General features: G+C 44.4%; 1 protein-coding gene across 1 annotated transcript in view; it reads left to right on the top strand.

Moving 5' to 3' along the window:
- RSU1 (Ras suppressor protein 1) overlaps positions 1 to 20,175 on the top strand; it is a 94,242-nt gene that overhangs the window by 9,639 nt on the left and 64,428 nt on the right. The window contains exon 3 of the mRNA XM_054991543.1: positions 8,217 to 8,267. Within this exon, the coding sequence (XP_054847518.1) occupies positions 8,217 to 8,267 (51 nt within the window). The remainder of the gene's footprint in view (positions 1 to 8,216; positions 8,268 to 20,175) is intronic.

Raw genomic sequence — 20,175 nt, 5'->3', positions numbered from 1 at the left:
GGAAAAGAGGAAGACCTAAAACAAGATGGCTTGACTCAATAAAAGAAGCCACGTCCTCCAGTTTGCAGGATCTGAGCAAGTCTGTTAATGATAAGACGTTTTGGAGGTCTTTCCTTCATAGGGTCACCATAGGTTGGAGGCGACTTAACAGCACGTAAAGCACACACACAAACACAATATATAAACTATATCTTCCTATATATTTTTACTTCCTATATATACCCACTTTTCTCCTCAGTGAGTACCCAAAGTGGCTTGTAATATGTTCCTCTTCTCCGTTTTATTCTAACAACCAAGTGGCCCTAACTTGGATATATCTCCAACAAAGAGGCAGGCAATGGCAAACCACCTCTCTTAGCCTCTTGCCATGATAACCCCATCTCGGGGGTGGGGGGACTTCACCATAAGTCAGCTATGACTTGATGGCACTTTCCTCCACCACCACCAACAACAACAACCACGTGAGGTGTGACTATACGAATGTCACTCAGTGAGCTTCATGGGCTGAGTGGAGGTGGTACAGTCCAAGACACTGGCAACTTGTCATGTGCTAGTCTCTACTGAAATGGTTGCCGGTATTGCCTACACTTTTGCACTACTACCTCCCCCCCTCCCCCTGAATGGCTTGCTTGGGAAAAGTTCTGCATTGTAATAATCTTTTAAGGTTTAATAGCTATTATTTGTTTGGAGACAATAGAGAGAGGGGAGAGGAGTTACTTGGAGTTTTATATTATGCTTTTTAAAATTTGTAAGCTACCTTCAGCCACAAGGAAAGGCGGTATATAAATATTTTAATAAATAACCTAAAAATAAAACACTTTCCCATCCCATTTCAGCCTCAAAGGCCCTTGAAAATTCTGTATTTTTGTGGGCAGAGTCATGGTCTGTAGACAGAAGTCATTCTGCCCCCAAAAGATCTGTTGGATCCAAGCTAATCTCTTGTACTGGAATTCTGTGGTTTCGCCAGCTTTTTTAGGGGAAAAAATGGACCCAACCACTCATCAAAGTTCCCCTGAACTAACATAGATGGATAAGTCCTGCATTTCTAAGCTTTAAACACCTGCTCTTAATGTAACCAATATTGCTTACACCTCTTTACTACATGAACACAGAGTCCATTTCCAGGAAATCATTAACGGCTTTTATGTATAGTTTTCTACATTTAATTTTGCTAACTTAATCTTCTTCCTTAGGATGCTTCGTCGCCCTTGTCTTATCACTTCTGTACATGACTTTACACTCAACAGGAAGTTTCCTGTTAATATTGTTAAAGCAGCACATTTTTGGTATAAAGTTGAACAAAGGGAATTGCAAAGTAACAAAAATTAGGAGAGAAAATTAGAATAGCTGCAGAGGAGGGGATTTTTTAAAGCATTTCAAAATGAGACACGATTGCCTTCTGGAATAGTCTATGGAAATTGACTTTAGAAGAAGCAACCATTTTCTCCTCTGCAAGTAACAATGAACTGGCTCTATTGGCCCTGAATCTCTGCATTTTGTAATGTAAAATAATCAAGCAATATGCTTCTAAGGCTAGTTTAATTGTAGATAACAGCTATATATATTCACTTTGGGACTGGTGATGTATTTTATTTTAGTCTACAGTCTTATAAGAAGTGCAGCCTGCCAGATACCCTTGATTTTAAGCCAATATGGGGAAGTTTCATCTCATTCTACAGTATCATTTTTTAAAAAGAACATTGTCCTTAAGATAACAGATAGATATGCATTGTAGGCAAGTGCAAGCTGTTGCATTTTGGAACAAAAAATCCTAATGTTGAATATATCTCTATGGCAGAGACTGAAAGGGAAAGATGGTAATGAATAACTCCTAGAAAATGGCAACTCAGTGTACAGCAGTGGTGAAAAAGGAAAACTCTGTGCTGAGGATTATTAGGAAAGGGATTGAAAATAAAACGTAATTTTATTACAGTACCTACAGATGGTATGTGGTGTGTCCTCGTTTGGAACAGTGCACAGTCTTGTTGCCCTGTCTCAAAAAAGATGTCGCAGAATTGGGAGAGGTGCTGAAGGAGGCAACCGAGATGATCAGGGGAATGGAGCACGTTCCTGATGAGGAAAGCCTAAGCACTTGGGGCTTTTCTGTTTAGAAAGAAAAATGGTTAACTAGAGGTGCGTGTGTGATAGAGGTTTATAAAATTATGCACAGGATTGAGAGAGTGCATAGAGAACTTTTTCTCCCTCTGCCATAATACCGGCTCAGGTAATTAAATGTTCAGGTCACCCTCCATTGGTCCCACCTTTGTGTCTGCATTGTAGAAATCATTATTTAATGTCCAACACTGGGGCAGATCCAACCATCCTCCAAGTAGTCTTCCTTCAGCTTACAGAGCTTTCCTGCTGCTTACGTGGCTCTTCCTCCAATAGAAGAGCTGCTTAATTAGGAGAAGACTTCTTAGATTGGAAGAAGGCTTCAAACTTGAGCCAATAGGAAAGTTGGGGATAACTATTTAAATAAATAACCTTGGCTCAGTAGAGTGGTAAGATCCACCCTATTGCTTGCTTGTTATTGGTGGCCTCCATCTTGATTGGAAGGCAACTGGTGATCTCTGTGATTGCCTCACATGATTGTGACATGATCCAAAGCCATAGGTGATCAAGCAAGCATAATTGAAATTAATTGTACGAGATTGGCCAGAATTCCTAAGTGAAAGAAAATATAAAAAGATGCACCAGCAGCTCTCGATCACTGCTTTTGTCGTTTCCCACTCTTAAACAGCCTGCCCAGCATATCTCTTGCTGCCTTTCTTCTCTAATCCATTTACTCTTTAAACGAAATTGTTTTTAGCTCCTCTGTCTCAGCTGCCAACTTTTTTTTATCTGTGTGCCAGTCACATAGATACTTCTTAGAGCATTGCAAACTATTTCCCAAGTTTTGCCCGTAACATTTGTCTTGAGGTTCCCTGCTGTCATCTCTTCCTCCTAGCATATTGCGGGAAGGGGCCAGAGAGAGGAAGGCAACTCTTCCTTCACCAAACTGCTTGGAGGCTTGAGCCAGATTCCAAGTCACCCCTATTCTAGAAGAAGAAACTTCAAGGCACTTTGCTTTTGAAATTCAGATCTGCCACCTGGATACAGACTTGGTCGTCCATAAAAGATGAAGAATACGAGCGCTCCAGACAAATCTTACGTAGCTGAGAATGTGGGATACAAATATAATAAACACTGAACGCATGTTTGGTGAAATACGTATGCATTAGTGAGGAAATAACTGAAAAGATAATGCAGAAAAATTGCTTTAAAAGTTTTTGGGTTAAATTGACCATATTCAACGTGGCTAAAATTATCCACTTGCAAGTTTTAAATAACTTCCTCTGGGAAGTTGAAAATATAACTAACTTCATATTTTGAGGAGCTATCATAAACCTCAGCTAACATTTTAAAACTTCAGTAACTTCATCTATCTGCTTTTGTGCTTGGCTTTCACAAGCCTTACAATGACAATAAGAATGAAGCTAGGATGCCATCTTGTGGATCCTGTGACACAGTTGAACACAGCCCCTTCTTGAAAGGTTTTGCTGTCAAATAGATTCAGTGGCACTTTTAAACTTAATTCTCAAAGGTTCCTGTCATTATTCTGTGTTTAGTCACAGCAATTAATCATGCAGATAATTGTCAGTTCCAAAGACAGGAAGATTCCCTTAGGATATAAAATTGTGACAATGTGGGAATCTTCCCTGTCTTCAGAATTCTGTTGAGTTTTCTGGAGTGTAATGGAATTTATTTCTAATGTAATCTATTTCTAATGTAATCTGAAGTCCAAATGACCAAAACTCCATCCTTTGGTACCAGAATGGGCTGCTGTAGTTTCTATGCTATAGAAACCAAGATGACCTTGACAGGATAGAGGCTGTCAAGTGACACAGGGAGGAACCAAAGAGTTGCTGGTTCAGGAAGAACCTCTCTTTGTCAGATGCATCTGACGGGGAGAGCTGTGGCTATCGAAGGCTTATACTACATAGGAATTGGATGGTCTAGCTGTTTTACTGCTGCAAACTAACACGGCAAACTCTTTTGAAGCCTCACCCAAGCCAACTGACCCCCACACCAAAAGGAGATGTTTACATTTACTAGCAAAGGAATGTTTTGGTTGCACCCTCCCTCTCCCCCCCAACTGCATCTTCTCTCTCCTCCCCTCCTCCCTCCTCCTCTTCTATATTTGACCAGTTTCTGTACTATGCATCTGACGAAGAGAACTTGATTCTCGAAAGTTTATGCTACAGTAAAATTGGTTAGTCTTAAAGGTGCTACTGGACTCTTTTTGATTTTGCTACTACAGACTAACACGGCTAACTCCTCTGGACCTCCTCAGAGGGACTCCAGGCTTGGTCTACAACCATTTCCCCTACTAAATCCTAGTTGAGAAGCTGGGGAACCAAGCCGCTAGTTTTACTGGTCGTCCACTATTGTTGTGAAATAAATGTCTGGGATCATACACTTTCAGTGTTTTAACGTGGGAACAGACTCCTTATTGCCTTCCAGGCACAACCTTTACCTTGAAAGCCTTTGATGACCTAGTTTTCCACATACCTGGTTACTGTTAATCATGTTTGAAAAGCTGCTCTAGATCTGCTCAAGAATGTGTGACTATCTGACTTTATTTGTATTCTTTGAACAAACTGTATTAAACTGCATCAGGGGTTTCAAAACAACTTTTTATTGAGTGGCTGCTTTTTAAGAACTCCCAGTCCAGATTCCTGTTGGGTACATGGAATTCTTTGTAAGATTCTTTGGACCTGTAACTAATTAAGAGCACTCCCATGATCTTAACAGAGAGCCAGTCTGGGGTAGTGGTTAAGAGCAGCGGGACTCTAATCTGGAGAGCAGGGTTTGATTCCCCACTCCTCCACTTGAAGCCAGCTGGGTGGCAGGGTTTGATTCCCCACTCCTCCACTTGAAGCCAGCTGGGTGACCTTGGGTCAGTCACAGCTCTCTCAGAGCTCTCTCAGCCCCCCCCCCCCACCTCACAGGGTGATTGTTGCGGGGATAATAATAACATGCTTTGTAAACTGCTCTGAGTGGGTGTTAAGTTGCCCTGAAGGGCAGTATGTAAATCAAATGTTATTGTTATCCATGTTCTAGTTTGAACAGTAAAAGCACCCAGAGAGGCATTTTCATGGCTGTCCTCTTGAGTATGAAGCTTGAGGAATCCCAAGAGTTAGTTTTTCAGAAGCAAACAGTGTTTGTCTAGCTCTGTGGTTGGGGCCAAGCTGGTAGAGAACGCTGTTCATTTCTTCCTTCCCTGTGTTATCTGTTCTGCTGTGGGACAAATAGCAGCATCAGGGTGGTGACTTAATTTGGGATTGTTGCATGGGGGAACTGTTTATTTGTTTATTTAATCCTGCTTTTCTCCCTGATGGGGGAGCAGCGTAGATAGAAAAAGAAACTCCAGTAGAATTAAATAAGATTCGGGGCGGGAACAGGCCTTTCTCTCTCTCCTGCCTGATCTTCCTCCCAGCATGAGGCTACAACCCTCAAGCTAAGGACCAAATGACAAGAGCCCTTTGTTGCACACCCAAGAAGTCATGCCTCTTGGCCATGCCCAGGCCTTCAATGCCTGTGAGAACAGAAAGAGAAACAAAGTCAGTTAGATGTTCCTCAGCTACTGCTAGAACTAGCAGGCGCTTCCACGATTATTCTCCTACTAGTGAAGGATTAATCCTCCCCAGTCTGTTTCCACATCCAAGATCCACATCCAAGATCCAGGTCCAGTAGCACCTTAAAGGCCAACTAGATTTTCAGGGTATGAGCTTTCGAGAGTCAACGCTCCCTTCATCTGTGTTACCCACCCACCCCCCACACACAAACAAACACACTTGGGCTGTTTTTTAAATTCTTAAAGTGGGATATTTGATTGTGGACCATCATCTTGTCTTAATTTGGCCCTTAGTCAGGGCTTTTTTTCTGGGAAAAGAGGTGGTGGAACTCAGTGGGTTGCCCTCAGAGAAGTAGTCGCATGGCTGGTGGCCCCGCCCCCTGATCTCCAGACAGAGGGGAGTTGAGATTGTCCTCCGCGCCGCTGAGATCAGGGGGTGGGGCCACCAGCCATGTGACCATTTTCAAGAGGTTCCGGAACTCCGTTCCCCTGCGTTCCCCCTGAAAAAAAGCCCTGCCCTTAGTACATATTTCAGTATAATTGTGTGCAGTTTTTTTCTAAAACGTTAATGCCACAGTAGAATCTTTTCATGGGTTCATCCCAGGATGCTAGTGAAGCATTTAAAGAGAGGGGTAGCCACGAAGTTGTTGGGTGATTCTGTGACAAGGACGGTGCAGTTGGCTCTACCAATACAGTCGCAGGATCTTAAATGTTATGTTAGCCTTGTGAGACAAGCCCTTGGAAAACCACCTCCCATGATGATGCTGGCACAATATCTAAAGGACACTCAATTCTAATCCCTCAAAAGCTGAGTACATGTTACTTAAATAAGCTCTGATGGTTGTATTCTATACCAGGCCTTATTTCCTCTTCCTTGGTAGAATACTTTCTGGCTTCTTCTAATTTTGGAGACTGCTGACAAAGGGAGCAGAGAATGGGCCATAGAGGACCCACTGTGTACAACTGTACAAATATTGCCATATAATTTAATAACATCTTGCAGAAAGCCAAAAAAAATCTTATGAGTCTTATGTTCTAATTGTCTATTCCTAATGCTCATATAAGCCATGTTGTTTCTCTCTCTCTCTCTTGAGGCTTCTACTACATTTAAACCTAGATTTGAGTATGATACTACAGCAGTGGATTTAATGGATAAAGATTACCTTACTTGTACTATGGCTGCTTAGGACATACCCTGGACATCCTTCTAACAAAATAAAACATACAGAATGTGTATACGCATAAAATACTGAGGAATCTGCATATGTGATCTCATTCCTATATGTTAAAACAGGGTGTGTTTCCTGCCTCTGTTACAAGATAAGATAATAAGAACTCTTTTGAAGTATGTGTGCTTCCATTATTGTAAACTGTGAGTTCACATGTCATAAATAAAGAGGACCTCGTATGGGAGATCACTTTCCTTTATCAACTCGGCAAGAGGTACCTGATGCCCACGCACCAGGTGTGACTTTGTACAGGTAATCAATGTAATTGGTTAAAACATCTTTATACAAAGAAGACAAAGCCTTGAACTGTAAGGAAAGCAAATGCAGCCTCCATTCCCGTTTGCTACTCTGGTAACCTGGTAAGATTCTTTCCTTGCTCTGCGATCCACGACAAAGGCTAATAGCAATTCCATCAGCTGGAATTAGGAAGCCGGTGAGGAGAACAAAATATTCACTGATCTTTCTCATGGATCAGGCTGCCTTCTAAACATCAAACACAGGTTACAGTTAAATAGTGTCTATTCTAATGTGCTGTGGTTACCTGGCATCCCAGTCAACCAATTCTAAGCCAAAGATGGGAAATCCTTATTATATGTTGTGTTCAGCAGCAAGCTCATAGCTGTGGGCCGTGCCGCCTGCCTCTTCTCGCCAACCTGATCTTTTATTTTCTTCTTCTATGTTACTAACAAATGGCTGCCTCAGTAGAGTGTGAGCAGTGGTTGTGTGCAAAACCTTACTACATCAGTAAGTTACTCACCAGTAAATCAGGAGGAGCTAGAGGCCAGTGGTAGAGTACATGTTTTTGTGTAGAAGGTTCAATCTCATTAGCACCATTAAATGACTTTCAGGAAGTTAAGTTTGGGAATACTGTGGATATCTGTAGCAGTCTGAGCAGAGTGTTTTTTGTTAGATCATCTGGCTTGCTATGAAGCACATGCGTAGGGTTGGGAAACAAACACACAGTGGTGTGCCCTGTTTGTGTCCTCTGGCACAAATCAAATACTTGGTGGGCTACACCAAAGATTTTTACCCAAGTTGCATTCATAGAATTCTGAGACGATTCATAACTGTATCTAGTTATATGAAATGGTGATACAAAATTGTGGGAAATCCCTATTCCATGCAGATCCGGGAGGGCATGCCCCACAAAGTGGGCACGGGCTTGTGGGAGAGTATCAAGGGCTTAGCAAGAACAAGAAGTTACAATGTTGAGTAAGTTGAGTCTTCAGAGGAGTTTAGCATTTATCTTGCTAACAAGGTCTGTGAAAATTGATCCCCACCGCTCAGATGAATTCCTGTTACCGTGCTCGTTTCTTTCTAATGGAATTTTCCCATGTGTTGATTTATGGCTTATTTCTGTTCATTTACAGTCACTCTGTCTCACATCACGCAGCTGGTTCTCAGCCACAACAAACTCACAAGTAAGTATGTTTCTAGATATTTTCTTTCTTTCTAAATAGGAATGATTTTTTTCTGCTGATTGTTTGATTGCCAGCTGTGCTAGTAACTGTTGTGAGTTTTGTATTTATCAAATGATGATTTAAAACCTTTTAAAAGAGAGGTTCCTGGCCCAGATGTTGAGGGTGGTATCAGGCATGTTACTTGGTACTGAGATTCTGATATAATTGTTTATATTTGTTGTTGTCAGCTCTGGAACAGACAGAAAATATGTATTCACAGTGTTGTGTGTTCGCTTTGAGTGGTTTTGAGAAACAAATGGTGTTGGGCTAAAATAAAGAGAATGACACTGATAATTGTCCTTGAATAGTTTGTTTATTTCTGCTCAGTTAGGGCGGCACAAGTGCTTAAAGGTTAAAGCAAGATGTTAAAAAAAATATCATAAAAACAATTTAAAGCAAACCTAAAATGCATATTGAAAACACATAAACTGTCATTATAGAGCGGAAGGAGGGATTATTGAAGGGATGTCAGATGAAACGAAGTCTTCACCTGCTCGTGGAAATCAGTGACTGAAAGCGTTGTGTAGAATATTTATTTATTTACTTTATACCCTGCCTTTCCCCAGTGGGGACCCAAAATGGCTTACATGGATTTCCTCTCCTCCATTTTATCCTCCTAACAACCTTTTGAGGTAGGTTAGGCTGAGAGTATGTGACCTGGGTTGCCAGGGACCTGGAGTCCCTCAACAGGGGATCCCCAGGTCTCTGTAGTCTCCTGGTGGCAGATTGGGAGCTGGTACTTACCCCAGCTTGCATGATGACGCCACTTCTGTGAGTGACATCATCACACGGGGTCAAAGGGCGCCCCTGGTCAAAGGGCTGCTGCCTCCAGCTCTTGCTGTAAGCGCAGCCGCTTGCTCTCACCATCACAACTGCGCCCCCCCTCTCATTTGGCACACAGGCCACAGAGGTGAGAGGCAGCATCGGTGAGAGCCAGTGGCAGTGCTGGCAGCAAGAGCAGCCTGGTCTTGCTGCTGCCGCCGCCCGCTTTCATGGCACGGGAGTGTGCCCCCTGCCCAGGGGCACGGTGCCACCTGGTGAGGGGGCACCCCAAGGAGTGCACCCCCCACCAGCCAGGTAAGTGGACGTGGGGGGAGGGGGGATCTGGGGATCCCCCACCCACGGTGGGGGAATGGCAACCCTATATGTGACTGGTCCAAAGTCACCCAACAAGCTTCCATGTCAGAGTGGAGATTTGAACCTAGCTCTCCCAGATTCTTGTCCAACTTTCTATTCACTACACCACTCCAGCTCTCATAGGTGGTCCTTCCAGTTTACTGGTTCCAAACATATAGGACTTGAAATATCAACACTTGCATCTTGAATTGGGCCTGGAAGCAAATTTGGAGCCAAAGTAGATAGGCCGGGACTGGTCCCTGTGGCCCACACCTTTCAAAATTCTGACTGCAGCATTCTATACCTATTGAAATTCCCTTGCACTTTTCAAGGGTAGCCCCATGTAGAACACACTGCAATAATCTATTCTAGTGTTTTTTTAAAAGCAAAGGAACAGATAAAAGGAAGCATTGAAGTGTATGCAGTGCTAAATTGTGTACATGTTTTCTTCACTTTTTTTTTTTACCAAAAAATGCTTCACTCCAAATGGTTAAAACAAAAGGTTGTGTAATGAGAGGGGGCCTTTTTTCTTGTGGTGTGTGATTTTTATCAAAATATCCCCCTACAAACTGTATTATGCTGGGGCATTGCTGAAGATTGATTTGAGTGACCAAAGATGGAAACTAAACACTGGAAAGAAAAGCAAACAGTATTGTGGGTTTGTCTGGGATATATCAACTTTTATAAAAAGATTTTTAGTGGAAAGGAATTGGTTCATACCTGAAATATCCTATCAGAATCCAGATTTGTCTAAACTTATTATCTGGAATGACAGAGGTGTATTGGTTGGAAAGTATACGCTATAAGTATGAAGATGATGCAGTTGGAAAGTTTGATTAATTTGGAGTTTTGCTGCATTTTGGAAAGGGGTTAAAACATAGAATTGTAAAGGAACTTGAACAGGGAACATATGCATAACTCTTGGCATCACAACAGACTTCTTAGGTCCATTTTCTCGCATTTTTTTCAATAAGAAGAAATAAACTGGCGAGGCACTGGCCAGAGTTAGCAATAGACGGGAGAGTAAACTGAAATTCAGTCCTGATAAAGAGATATTGGTGGTTGGCGTTGATTTGGAGTAGTTAGGTGGCATTTTTTATATGAGATGACATTACTTTAAAGAAACTGGTTCATAATTTTCATTGCTGCTAGTTATTCAGGTAGCAACTGTGGCAAGAGATGGATTTCCCCCCCCAGCTATGGTTTGTGGACCAGCTTTATTCTTTTGTAAAAGATAAGGGCCTGGCATTTGTCATTCATGCCTTGGTAACTTCTAGACCAGGTCCCCCAACTTTTTCAGCCTACGGGCATTTTTGAAATTCTGCCACAGGAGGCAGAGCCAACCACAAGTTGTCAAGGAGTGAAGTTATGCATAAAATAGTAACTCTACAGTGTCTTGGGTAGAAGCTCTGATTAACAAGGATGCCTTTTAACATTAACGTATTTTTTTTTAAAAAAATCTTGCATATCCCAAACCTAAAACCTAAAAACATGCAGTGAAGAGCCTAGTGCTATAGTGGCCGCTGCTGCATTTTTTAAAAAAAACCTGCTCAGCCAATCAGAAGCCCTGCTGGACAAAAGCCCCCCCCCCCCGCCCCACACACACATATTTGCCCATTTTATAAAAACACTTGACAGATGCTAGGAAAGGTGTCAATGGTGTCGCAGGTAACTTGTTGAGGACCTCTGTTCTAGATTTAATTTCTGCAGTGTGCCTTACATGGGGTACTTTTAAGAGATCATTCAGAGATTTCATCTAGTCCAAAACATGGATGCATGAAGAAGCCTTGTGCTGATTCAGTTTATTGGTTCATGATTGGAGTTAGTTTTCCAAGGTATCAGGAACAGAAAGGTGCTTCTCAACACCCACTGCCCAGAATGTTTTTATTGAGGTGACAGAGATTAAGCCTAGGATCCCGTGCATGCAAGGCATATGCTCTTCCACTGAACCAGAGCCCTCCTCCAGAACCCTTAAAATACTCCTAACTAAGTGTGGTTTGTGACATTCTATCACATGGGTACTGGAAAGTTGCAATGGTTGCCAGCTTGTTTCCAGGCAAGTTTTGCCTTCTAAGGCCTTGCATGCCTTAAATTCTGGTGACATGACGTAGTGCTTTATGCCCTACCAAGTGCCTTAAGCTTGCTCATCAGTGAAGGTGCCACAATTATCGAAAGCGTATCAGGCAGTGATAAGTATCAGTCTTCTCAATAGTCATGCCCAATCCTGCAATTCTGTGCCTAGAAAAGGGCATTTAGCCACTGCTCCTCTGGTAGATTTGCAAAAACTGTTCTTTTCAGGGGGCTTCCCCCCACCTTGCATAATTGACTGAAGTATGAAACAATGTTTGGGGGCTTATTTTCTAAAATGTAGTTTTATTACTATTTTTTTTAAATGGTTTTCACTCTAAATTAGATTCTCAGAGGAGAGTTTTTTTATGGTTTGTAAGATGATATGAGGATGCTGCTGGGAAGTGAAGTGGGGTAAAAACCAAGTAAATAAGTATTGACTTTCAGTTTTATTGTTTGTCACATTGGACACTCTTGACCTAATCCCTTAAAAAGATACAATTAATTGTCCTTGAAATGACTTGGGGAAAACAGTATCAGTGACACTTGACATGCCCCACTAAGGTCATATTAGCATCTCTTACTAGTATCCTGGCATTTAAATAAGAGCGCCTGCTTTACTGTCCCGCTGTTTAGAGTAAATATGTCCATTTCTAGGGAGATAAATATGCACGGACACTGAGCAGATGTTCAGTATTTTCCACAGCCAGTACCTGTCACCCTGCCAAAAACAGGCAAAGCTATATCATAACTGCCCCGCTTTTGTCTGTTTGCCTTGTGTGCTATATAAATTATTCTGAGCAGGCATGTTGCTTTCTTGCCAATAACTCTGTCACATGTAAGAACAGCGATGCTTGCTTTCTTCCTGGAACCAGAGTAAAGACTTTGTTCTTGCATCTTTCTCAGTTTGACCAATCTTGGCAGGGGGGAAAAAAAACCCAGAGAATCATCCAAGCCCAGATTGTACCGGCATCCATTTTCCCTGTGTAAGCACCATATGTGGGCTATGAGCTACATCTCAACATATGGGTGACAGAAAGCTGCTCTTGTGGAAAGTGGTGCAGGAGAAGGGAACATTGAGGAGGATATCCTCCATTTCATTATTTATATATTTTTTTAAAACCTCCACCATAACCACGGGAGAAGTGCAGTCCCCAAGGCAATCCAGTTTGTGCTTAATACATAGTATAGGTTCAAGGGCATTAATAGCTTTTGTCTTTTCTGGCATGTATCTACATTTCCTCCTCCTGTTATCTGAAACGATTTTTCTGTTGAATCCTGGTTTAGCAATTGTGCATTTTCTGCCCTTTCTTCTGCACCTCTTTCTCTGTTTGATTTCAGTACTTTTTAAAGACCAAAGGCCCTCCACCACCCTGCAATTTAAACTGCTTTGTGTCTAGGACTGACTTGAGCAACGTCCTTTGTTAATGTTCAGTAATTTCCTGGTGCACTGTAGTAAAGTATTGGCGCTGAGCTAGAATGGGATTTGCTTGTGTTCTGGAGATATGCTGTCATGTTACAGCATATTGTTACAGCATATTTTGCTAATAAACACATCTGTAAGATCATTACTGGCACTGTGTTTCTGTTCTTTACTAGGAATGTTAGAGGGGCTCGATTTTGTTAAATGATCCAGCATATTAATTTCAATCTTATCACAAACATATTGAATAGGTCACATTTTGGGATCTAATATATGTGAAAAATTGCTGCTGTTGATGCATGTAACATTTCCAGAAGGTCACTTATATTTGTTTCTTTCTCCTTTTATTTAAAATGCTGCCCTGTTTGCAAAGAGATTTTTTTAAAAAGAGGCATTACCTGATTTGTCCAGTGGAGGTCACTGTTGAAATGTCTTCTCATTGACTTGCAAAAAACACCAGCAGGGCTTTGTTACAGAATGCTTGTTTGTGGGTAATTGAGCAGACTCGCTTGCGATTCTATATTTCCATCATACCTTTTCTTTCTGTGCTCGTGTTTGCTCCAAGATTTTTCCGGTTTGTTTCCTGTTCTGTATTTTTGGATGTGACAATAAAGTTCCATGTCCAGTTGAACAGTTTTTGCTTATAGGTAGGTAACTTCCAGCTTTGTTTGTAATGAGGGAAAAGCTTCTCGGGTGCATTGCACTGGCTATACTTGTAGTTATGCAGTTTCACCTTTCTTCATTCACAAATACTTCCTGCTAAGTGAATGTGGAAGAAACTGCTAGTGTCATGGACCAGAGTACAGACTGCTCCTTGCCAGGCCAAGGACTGGGAAGAGGCAGCAGCTGGGCACCTTCCAGCACCACGGAATTCTCCTTCGGACGTGCTGGAGGAGTCCCAAGGCTGAGTCAGCCCACTCGGCCTGGGATACAGCCCTGATTCAGATTTGGGCCCTGAACCCTTCACCCCAGAACTTGTTGCTGACCAGAGGTCCCTCCACCATCTCAAGCCTTGAACTACCTCAGTCCTGTTGCAGTACTTGCCACCATAACTGGGCACAGCACCTTTCAGTACTGGTAGCCTGCTTCTGGAGGGGAGGGGCCTGTATCTCCAACTTCCTGAAGGAACATTTAAGGCCTCAGCGTTCACCCTCAACAACACCCATGTAATAGTGTCGTAGGCTCCAGCACCCTGCCCTAGACTCCAGGATCTTAGTGTTGAGTAGGGCAACAGATAGTACCAAAGCTGCTCTGTCTCAAGAGCCCTCTGCTCTTCCTGTAAGCCTGCTTAATATGATAGCTTGTGCTTTGTATAAGCACCTTCTAGTGTTATTCACAAACATATGCTGAAGAATTGCCTCTTCCTGTGTCATCTTCTCAAGGCCTGCACTCAGTTCTCCCACCTACCGAGCTGAGGAGGGCAGCAACCTAAGACAGGGCTTTTTGGGTGGTGGCCCTTTGCCTTTTGAATGCCCTCCCCACTCGAGCCTGGCACCTACCTTATTTTCCTTTCAGTGTGAGGCCAAAACTGTTCTCTTTATCCAGGCTTTTAACTGGAGGAATCCATCTTGTTAAGCTGTTTTATGACAGTTTTTCAGATTGTAAGGCAGTGTACAAAGAGCGTTGAGGTTATCTTGCATCCTGACACTGTGCATTTCCCCGCTCCCCTTCAACATTGTTGGCTACTTCTGATAGGGACAATGAAATACCAAGTGTTGTGAATGACACATATATTAAGTAGAATATCATATTATGATATGGAGAACTTTGCAAAATGTAGGACATTCCAGCAGTTGCCTGCTGGTACAACATAGCTCCACTTTTAATGGAGCAAAGTACAAGAGAACAACTTGTAATTCTGTTGGGGGGGGGGTTCCCTCTTGTAGCAGGATTATCTCTTAGCATGGATTACATTTGAAAGGAAGTTGACTTTTAAAGTTAGGATAGAATATAAAATTGTCTGTGTCAGTTCTCTGCTTTATCTTAGAAGCTGTAAATTTATTTAGCATATTTTTATTAGAAGGAAATTAGTATACAGGATAACACATCTTGACTTTTGGGGGGGTCAAAATCATTAATCGCTTAAGCCTCAGGAAGGAAATGGTGCATTGTTGTGTGTGTGTGTGTGTGTGTGTGTGTGTGTGTGTGTGTGTGTGTGTGTGTGTGTGTGTGTGTGTGTGAGAGAGAGAGAGAGAGAGAGAGAGAGAGAGAGAGAGAGAGAGAGAGAGAGAGAGAACTCATAATTGTCTAATTTACTTTTACAAGTTATAGCTCAAATAAAATGCTGTGAAACAATTGAACAGAATGTAAATTATCCTGTTGAATAACGCTTAATGCATCTATATTTCCAAGTTGATGATAATTGGCAGGAAGCATCTGGAACTAGTCTTCGAAGTCCCTTTGAGAGGGCAACAACCTGCACTTTTCTGTGCCTGTTCCTTTTGAAATGATCAAAAGATAAGAGGGACATCGTCATCAACAGGACCACAGCCCTAAATGCCTTATGTTTCCCATTTTTTAGGAGATACCACTTGATTTTTCAGAGCTGCCCCTTGGTTTTCCTGAGTCTTGCACAGGAAGAACAAACCTATCAGTGTGTGGGCTGTGTGATTTCAGTGGGCTGAGAATGTGTCTGTTGGATTTCACCCAAGACTATTCATAGAAAATCCAGAGCTCTGTAAATATTCTGAAACTGCTCTTAAGTAATGTACTAGAGTGTGTATTGATACAAACTCAGACATGCATAGATAGTTACTTCAAAGGACAATAAATAAACTTTGAAGCAAATTTTTGTCATACAATTGACAGCGCAATCCTATGGCCGGCCCCAATGCCAGTGTGGCAGCACGGGTGGAGCTGCAGTGCCGCTGGGCTGGATCCCATGCCAGCAAAGTGTAGATGCAGCAGCAGCAGCACAGAGATGCAAAGTGGAAAAGCCAAAAAGTATTGCAGGTGGGGCGGAGGCACGGGCGCCGCTGGATGCAGCCAAAGAGTGCCGTTCCTCGCAAGCTACTGGGGGAAGGGCTAGGAAAGTCACAGCCAGTGGGCAGCTTGCCATCCGGAGCAGCCTCCGGAGCAACAGAAGGACCACGCCCATGGCGGCAGACTGCCCCGGCCCATGCTTTGGGTGGGGCTCATAAATCAGCAAGGAGGGGGGTGGGCATGGTCTGGAATGTCGCTGCTCCGTTCGCTGTATGCAGTGTCAGGTCCGTGATGGCCGCGTTCAGAGATGTTGGCATGGGACGGTCAGGGCCCCTGCCATGAGGAATGCTGGGAATCCTGAATTGGGTGGCAGTCATTCCTGCCAGTATGGCTCATTCATCAAGTGGTGCCTTGGTGGTGAGTTAGGCAGATCCAGTCACCAACTTGCGAACACAGCGGCCCTGGCCCCACCTCCACCCCCAGGCAATAAACAAACTTTTTGCACATAAACCGGCCTTTATTATATTTTCCCATCAATTAGGGAGAGTTTGGATGGGGAGGCGTGTAGGGGGGGTAGGGCGGTGTGGGGTAACGGGGAGGTATGGTAGGAGAGGGCCAGTCCAGAAGGGCAGGTGGCCAGGGCTCCGTCGATGGCCCGGCCCCTGCTTCACCGGCCTCCTTGCTCGCTCTCTGGGTCATCCAACGCCATTTCAAGGGTGTGCCTAGAAGCAGCTGCCTCTCCCACTCATCCGGCTGCGGCTGCGGCAACCAGGTCGTGAAGCCATGCTCCACGTCGCTGCTGTCGTCCACAGGAGGAGGCACTGTGGAGGGCTTGAAATAAGGAACCCAGGACCTTGCCGGGGCCCAGCTGACCAGAACACTGGTGCCCCCAACAGCATGCCCATCCCCCAGTCGTCCCTCATGGGACACAGAGGTCAAGTACCATGACCGTCCATGCGGGGTGGGCAGCCACACGGAGCCAGAGATGGTCCCAGTCCCAGCAAGGCAGCGACCCACCACCCCACTCAATATCACATCACTCCCCTGCACTCACCCCACTGCACCGCTCATCCCTTGGTCACAACGCTGTTGACCCGGTTGACGGCCTCGCACCACTGTTCATCCCAGTCCCCCGCGGAGGGAACCCACAGCGGGGCAGTGAGGAGGGGGAGGGTGGTGCACTGGCCGAGGGCGCCAGCACAGTGGTAATGGCAAAGGTGCCGGGGGGGAAGGGGGGAATGTCCCAAGCCTACTGGCCCGAGGATGAGGGCCCCCAGCTTACTCCAGTCTGGTCCTTCATGGTCCTCCTCGAACTGGAGGAGATGCTCCTCTTCATGGATAGCGGTGTCCAGGATGGCCCGGCAGTGGTGCGGCGCTGGTGCTCTGTCGGGATAGAGCTCCCCCAGGTCCAGAGGCCAAGCCACACGCTCAGCCTCTGCCACCAGTGCCGGGTTCTCAACGCACTTCCCATGGAGGACCACATTCATCCGGATGGCCCACTCCTCTCGCCACTCACCCCCCGCCATGCTGCTATCTGGAGCCCCTTGATGGTCAGGAGGCACCCGCCAGGCCAGCGCTTTGGCCTCTTAGGAGAGGCAGGTGGGGGCGGGGCCCCGGCAGGATGCAGTCTGTCCAAGGGCAGTCCGCCCTATGAGAGCAGGCAGAGGGGATGCAGCATCTGTGGCCAGTCCCACTCCACACCAGGATGATCTTCCCACGATGGAAGCTGCCCCGCCCAGCCTGTGCATCTGAAACTAGCCCTGGGCCATTCTTCCAGCAACACCATCTGCCACCCCTGTCAGGGACTCCCCTCCCCTCCTCTCCTCTCCCCTCCCCTCTGGAGATGGATGCAACTGGACCGAGAAGAAGGCACCGGGGATTGAGATCTCATAAAAGGGTGGCGCAGTGGCACCTTCAACAAGAACCTCCCCAGTGCTGCGCATGAGCAGTTGTCAGTTGGCACTTCTCAGTAAGGGTGCTGTGTATGGTCACAGTCGCCCTATGAGGAAGTATGGCTAGGGTTACAACAAAGCAATCATGGGCTGGGTCACTGTGGTCCTAGCCCACCTATATCAATGGGTTTAGACCGCAGTCATTCAGCCTAGAATTGCGCAGTTAGAGATCTGATTGGGCTCAAGGGGCGCGTCCATCTGGGCAGCCCCTCCTCCAGACCGGCCACCTGCCCAACCTGGACACACCTCCCCACCAGGGATCCATCCCACAGGCTGGACAGGGTTGGGGGCCGGGACCCCAAGGACCCCGCCAGCCACTGTCAACCCCAGCACCTCCGAGATAATCCGCTTCTGCCCCCGCCAAGCCCCTTACCGACATGCCCCACCCCACCTCACCTGGCAACGGTTTCTTGACCGGTCCCATGGTAGAATGCAATGCTTATGTGACCTGAGGGGAGAAGTGGTAGTGGGATGGGGTGGGCCACCTGATATTACGGGCTTTGCCTGGTCACCTTTGTGTGACTTTACCGCTCAACCAAAATTCCACGAAGTTCTCCCCTGTGCAGTCAAACATCCTTCCGTTCCCCCAACACCGCTGGCTCTCCTGCCATGCGCTCAAAGTTCCCACTCCTATGTGCAGACCGGCAGAGCCTCCGGCCTCTTCCCCACTTACCTGGCTGGACCAGATTCTTCCTGGACAATGGGCCCCTATGGGCTACGCTGCCTTTTCCTCAGGCGTAGCTCTTTTGCGCCACTGGGGGGGGGGGGGTTTCCACACCTGGAAGGGCTTAGGAAGCGACCTAACTCCGGTCCCGCCCTCCACCCCGCTTCCTCCTACGCCGGTGCGGGCCTCTGTGCCACTTCTCTGCCTCCGTCCACCCGCCTCTCACTCTCGCCAGCAGCTGCCTGGCAGCGGTAGCATGTCTTGTGTTGCCAGCAGCGGAAAGGCATTTATGCCCACGTAGGAGCCAGTTCAGTCCCTATTCACCCCCCCCCTTAGGATTGAGCTGCCCGTCTTCCACCAGGTTACAGTTTTTAAGTGTGTGAGTGTTTCCACGAGACCATATCACGTGAATTATTGTACCCTGTTGAAATTCTCTGCTGGGGTTGATAATGTTAAATGAATGGCAAGTTTGTAATGTGATTGAAGTGGGTCATGGGCTGAATATCTGTATGTTTCAAGCCAGGTGGGAATTGCTTGCTCCTACGGCACCTGATTGCTGATATTCCCTATAACACTGTAACATTTATTCCACCTGTGTGTGTAAGGGAGTTCAGTATGGTACTTTTAAAATAAAATTGATTGGGTTGGATCCTACAATGCAATCTTTGCATTGTTTTAATGCATCTTGTTAACCGTTATACTTTATTTCAGTTCTGTTTCAGATTTCTGGTTGGTTCCACATTTCTACAATCCAGATTTTATTGCGTTGTTTACTGCATCTCCTATCCAGTTGATTGTATTGACTTACTCTGTATAATCTGCCTTGAGTCGCAATGAGAAAGGGGGACTATAAGGAATATAGATAGATAAATAAGAAGTCTTGCTTATTTTACTCTTGCATTTAAATGTTTGAGCCAGAAAATGTTAAGTTTCATGCAACTTCAAGGCAATATGGGTAGATTAACTTTGGCTGTCAACATGAAATTAATATTAATCCTTTTCCTAGTTTTCAGTTTACATGGCAATATGGGTTTTTTCTTTTCTTGAGAAGATTATTTATTTGCTAAATCCCCTCAGTATGCAATGTGACTTAAAGATGGCTATTGATTTTTTTCCTTCCATAATCTTCAAGAAAAAGACACTTTTTACTCGAACAAATGAAGAGTGGTTTAACATGAGTATTTACAAAAAGGGTTGTTGACCTCCAATTTTCATATAATTCAGGACTTATTTAATTGAAGTTTCAGTCTTCAAGCATCTACTCAAAGATTCCCAAGAAAAATAGATTGAAGTTACCTTCAAATTATTTTTATACAAACTTGATTTTTTAAAAAAAACTTGGTGTTTCTGCTGCCCTCATTTGTCTTTAAACACTTGAATTAGTGTCATAAAAACAATGTAATGTGCTATATGGTTAACATTTCCTGGGAGGTCAGATTTTTGCAAATTTACAGTGTTTCTATATACATAGGTGAAATATTTCATTCATTATTGAAGTACCTGTGGGCTATGGCACTTATTTTCACTACTGCATTGGGGAGATTGTTTATATACTGAATTGAATTGCTAAGGCACTGCTCTTCTTGAGAGCATTCCAAGTATATAAGCCCTAGACACTTGTAATATAGGCGACTGTAGATATTATTCATGTATATTGTAGATGTGGTTGGGGGCTAAGACCAGGTATATAAAGCCACTTGGTCAGTTCATGGTTGAAGTAAATTT

The sequence above is a fragment of the Eublepharis macularius genome, chromosome 11 (genome assembly GCF_028583425.1).
Source record: "Eublepharis macularius isolate TG4126 chromosome 11, MPM_Emac_v1.0, whole genome shotgun sequence".
NCBI lineage: Eukaryota > Metazoa > Chordata > Lepidosauria > Squamata > Eublepharidae > Eublepharis > Eublepharis macularius.
Note: the sequence above shows the minus strand (reverse complement) of the source record. Positions and strands in the feature narration are given on the sequence as shown.